Source organism: Physeter macrocephalus, chromosome 21 (assembly GCF_002837175.3).
Source record: "Physeter macrocephalus isolate SW-GA chromosome 21, ASM283717v5, whole genome shotgun sequence".
Taxonomy (NCBI): Eukaryota; Metazoa; Chordata; class Mammalia; order Artiodactyla; family Physeteridae; genus Physeter; species Physeter macrocephalus.
Genome location: NC_041234.1, coordinates 92,552,835 through 92,557,518, shown reverse-complemented (window position 1 = coordinate 92,557,518; position 4,684 = coordinate 92,552,835). Strand labels below are relative to the sequence as shown.

General features: G+C 42.5%; 1 protein-coding gene across 1 annotated transcript in view; it reads left to right on the top strand.

The window, feature by feature from the left end:
• KIAA1210 (KIAA1210 ortholog) overlaps positions 1-2,721 on the top strand; it is a 34,195-nt gene extending 31,474 nt beyond the window's left edge. Inside the window, exons 12-13 of the mRNA XM_024128067.1 lie at positions 725-827; positions 2,537-2,721. Coding sequence (XP_023983835.1) covers positions 725-827; positions 2,537-2,721 — 288 coding nt within the window. The remainder of the gene's footprint in view (positions 1-724; positions 828-2,536) is intronic.
• Positions 2,722-4,684: the final 1,963 nt, after the last annotated feature.

Genomic DNA, 4,684 nt, shown 5'->3' with positions numbered 1-4,684 from the left:
GCCACTCTCTCACTTCGTCACAGCTTACCCTTGCCCCTCCCCATATCCTCAAGTCCATGCTCTAGTAGGTCTGTGTTTTATTCCCGTCCTACCCCTAATCTCTTCATGACATTTTTTTTCTTAGATTCCACATATATGTGTTAGCATACGGTATTTGTTTTTCTCCTTCTGACTTACTTCACTCTGTATGACAGACTCCAGGTCTATCCACCTCACTACAAATGACTCAGTTTCATTTCTTTTTATGGCTGAGAAATATTCCATTGTATATATGTGCCACATCTTCTTTATCCATTCATCTGTTGATGGACACTTAGGTTGCTTCCATGTAGAAATCTATGGAACTCACGTCAGTTAACTGATAAGATTTGTTTATGACCACCGCATTTCTGTTAGCTTTCTGTTAAGTGCTGGTAAAGTCCTAGAGAAAAGGTTGTTGTCAAGTTACATAATTCTCATGTTAACCTGTTTACGCTGTTTGTAAACAGCGTAAACGGGATCACTCAGAAAGGTGATAAAGTTGAACCAGCTTAGATTTTGTGAACCTAAATTCTGAACCAAGGTGCTTTCTGTGCTATTTCTTTCCTTATCTCTCTCTTTCCTTTTGATTAATGTTGAACTTATAATACCCAGGACAGGACTTGCACCTTGTGATCTGAATAAGTAATTTGCTGTTTTCATGTCAGGACTTACAAGCTTTCTGTTTTTCATTTTTGTATTAAAGAGAACTGGCCTTGCAAATGAAGACCAACCAAGGAGGGTTTTCACTTCTGATGTCAACAGACAGGAGAAGATGGCACCGAAGCCACCGAGGTCTACCAAAGCAGGTAAGAAACACCCCCCACCCCCCACTCCCAAAATAGCCCTGGCATAAGTTGTGAAACTTTTGCAATTTCAGACAATACATGTCTCTTCCCCCAAATCAGCTTATGATTCTCTCATGGTTCTTCCATTAGATACAGATATTAGCTTGTTTTAGGAAAATCCAATCATTATGACTACTATAAGTCAGTCCAATGTATAATTTTCAGAGGGTCTTCCAGTCTTTTACCCCATCGAGGAAGCTGTATCGGAACAAAATTGTGATCACTCACTAGAACTTTCCTGTGGCTGGTATTCAAGAGGAAAGAACCAAGCCACTTTCTAGTCCATAGCAAAACGGTATTTTCTCACCTTCTACATTCCCAGTGAAACTGTGGAAAATAATCCACTATAAATGCCCAATGGTATTGAATTGTTTTTTTAACTATTTAAAAGGCTTGTTTCAGCACCTCTGTATTCTGAGCAGCGGTATGAGAGGTGGGGAAATGTTGAAAGCGGAAAAAAAACACTGTGCTGTGATAGACTAGAATGGGGTCTCATCAGTAGAGTCATGTGCCAGAGGGATTTTTTTTTTGTTTTTTTGTTTTTTGTTTTTTGGGTTTTTTTTTTTTTTTGTGGTACGCGGGCCTCTCACTGCGGTGGCCTCTCCCGTTGCGGAGCACAGGCTCCGGACGCGCAGGCTCAGCGGCCGTGGCTCACGGGCCCAGCCGCTCCGCGGCATGTGGGATCTTCCCGAACCGGGGCACGAACCCGTGTCTCCTGCATCGGCAGGCGGACTCTCAACCACTGCGCCACCAGGGAAGCCCGGGATTTTTTTTTTTAAGAGGGAGCAGGGGGAGGGGAGGATAGATTTATATTGAGTCATCTTTGTTCTCTGCCTTAGTCCACCTCATGAAGAAATTAAACTGGGAATTTAGGAGCCCACCATCTGGCCATGATATAGCAGCACTTGACCTGCTTATAGCTGTGAATAGTCTCATGGGCACAGTAATCCTATCAAGTGGTTCTCAACTCTCACTGTGCATTAGGATCACCTGATGTGCTTTTAAAACATTATAGATGGCCCTGGATCCATTGCTAGAGATTCTAATTCAATGAGTCCAGGAAATAGCATGTGCATTTGCATTTTTAAAAAGAGCCCTAGGTGGTTCTAATGTGTGGCCAGGGTTGAGAACCACTGGTTGAGTCTAAGCCACTAAGTCAATCAACCGTAACGCAGGATGAGGGAAGGAGTAGAATTGGGGAATAGTGAAGTAGGCTGCTAGGTAGGAGTAGTTGATATAATGTTATTTAGCATAGACTTTTACTGGGTGTATCTATTGAGCCATCAACAATCATTTCATACAACATAATGGATTGGCAAAACAAAACCAATATTACCTAATATGAAATTTTGAAAACTGAACAGATACCATACAACATGTTTCCTCTCTGGTCTCAATTCAAAAGTGTAAGACAATCCAATAATAACCACCCAAAGATTGGCAGTTATAGCTGTAGGTATTTTCTCTCAGGCCTTCCCATGTCAGGCCCCTGTGGCTCTAGCCATATTGATGTTACCCTCTTCACATACCACCCTATGGCATTGCCCATGCACTGACTTTTAGAAACCAGAGGAAACCTGAAAGGAGGAAAATTTTTACTGCATCCCATAAACATACCTCAGTGTCTCTGGGGCTTCTTACTGCTTGTGTGTTATTTGCTATGGTTCCAGTAGGATTCGAAGATGCGAAGATATTTCAAGTACCTTCTATGGAAAAAGAAACCAGAAGGTCTTCAACTCTCCCAGCCATGCTACAACAGCCGGCTGAGCCGGCTGAGCCGGCTGAGCCAGTCTGGTTCTCCCTGGCCAAGAAGAAAGCCAAAGCATGGAGCCATGTAGCAAAAACCAAGCAATAAATAGCTCCTGGGTGGAGTATCAGCATTTTAAATGATAATTGCCAATAGCTGTATTAATGCCACGTAGTGAATTATTTACTGTAACCATTTTTATTAAGCATAAGAGCCTTAAAAGGGGAATTAAAGCTAATAATTATTTGAATGAAACAGATGCCATGAATGCCTAACCTTCAGTACGGTCACTGCCAGCATCTGAAAACCCAGCATTTCCTCTATAAAAACTATGTAAAATGTTCGCACTGCTGTCGAACTGAGAAAACTTTAACTTTGAACAATGTGCTTTAGAAGGGAGAAAGCGACAACATTTTGTTGGAGCAACTATGAGGTGGTCATTTCCCTTGATCAAATAAATTCATTCTAATGGAAATGTCCAGATGATTTGGTCCAAGGATTGGCTTTTAGGCTTTATGAGCCTAGTTAAATGCTTCAGTTCTTTGGTTGCTGCTCCAAACTTTGCAAAGCCCCCTAAGAAGAGGTGGCAGAAGTGAAAATTCTGGGTCTCCAAGAAAAATTTTGCACAGCCAGTCCCCCAATCAGCCCACTGCCCTTTGAAACACCTTCTTTGTATCCCTGAGGGCTCCCGACACCTGCAACTTTTACAGAGCTCTCTTTGCACGTGCCCCATGTCAACCTGTCACAAGTCTGGCAGCAGTGAGCACCTTCCTATGGGGCATAACATTCCTTGGGGATTATCATACTCCTCTGGATGGTTAGCCCATCAGTGTTTGACCTTTTGCCCCAGTGCCACTGTGACCCTCTCTAGTTGCTCGGAAGTGTACTGCACTTCATACTTATCCTATTTTTAAAGCACTTAAGACCCTGTTGAAATTCAAAATTCTGCAGATTCCAAAAGCTGTGCTTTCAATGGGGCAGATGGGAAGCCTTCCACAAGGAAGTCTGGGGCCACTAGAGAGCTGTCTTATGCCCTGGCTCCAGCCTTAAGGTGGAAACCTCCGAGTAGCCCAGTTTCTTGTCCGTTTCCCTCAGCAGTCTCTGTTTCAGAAGATTTTAACCTAAGACAAGACTGCACCCTCAAAGCCACAGAACAACTAACTTTCTGCTAACGGGAAGCCTGAAGTGATCGAAGCAGCCTTTCCCTGCCCTCATTCCTAGAGGCACACACACCTCAACAGTCACTAGGCTGGACAGCCCCCACCTCCCCAGTGAACCATTCCCCACCAAGTCCTTCCCCTCTATTCCAACCCCAAACACACTAAACACTAATGGAGAGCTCCCCTTGGATGCCTAGACAGTACCTAGCTCATTTTCTCAGGAAACCCAGAAGTGTCTTAGTATACCTTTCACTGTGTCTGCCTCTGTCACCTTGGGGCTACTTTGCTTAAACAGAAATGCAGACCTATACATAACTGTGCCTTTAAATCCCAAGTAGGGTGCTGCCTCATGCAAAAAACAAATTCAGAGAGGCTGTGAGGTGCCAGAGCTAATTTAAACCCTTGGTGCTTGGTTTTCCTGATGATGGTATAATGTGATATTGTACAATCATATGCTGGTTTTGCGTTTTCTCTGTAAAACATCTATTTTTCCTCATACTATATCTTTGCCTTTTTGATAATGCTAGGTTTTTGATTGATTGATTTGGTTTGATTTCCTTTGTATTCCCATAGTGAACAGTTCATTAAGGTAGATACCCTTTACCCAGGCAATCCTGGTAGATTAACTGTTATACCTCCCTTCCCCCTTTTCTCAGGGTGGACCATTATTAGGTTATTCTCACTCTAAGAACTCTCCATTAACAATTTCCTTTTCACAGTTAGCAACAAAAATCTGTTTTCAGTAAAGAGGTTAAGTCTTTTTTTAATGCCTAGAGGCACATTCTGACAAGTTTTCAGCTTCTTTTAGCATTCTTTTTTTTTAAACCCCACATTTGTTTATTTGTTTTTTTTTTTTTTTTTTTTTTGGCTGTGTTGGGTCTTCGTTTCTGTGCGAGGGCTTTCTCTAGTTG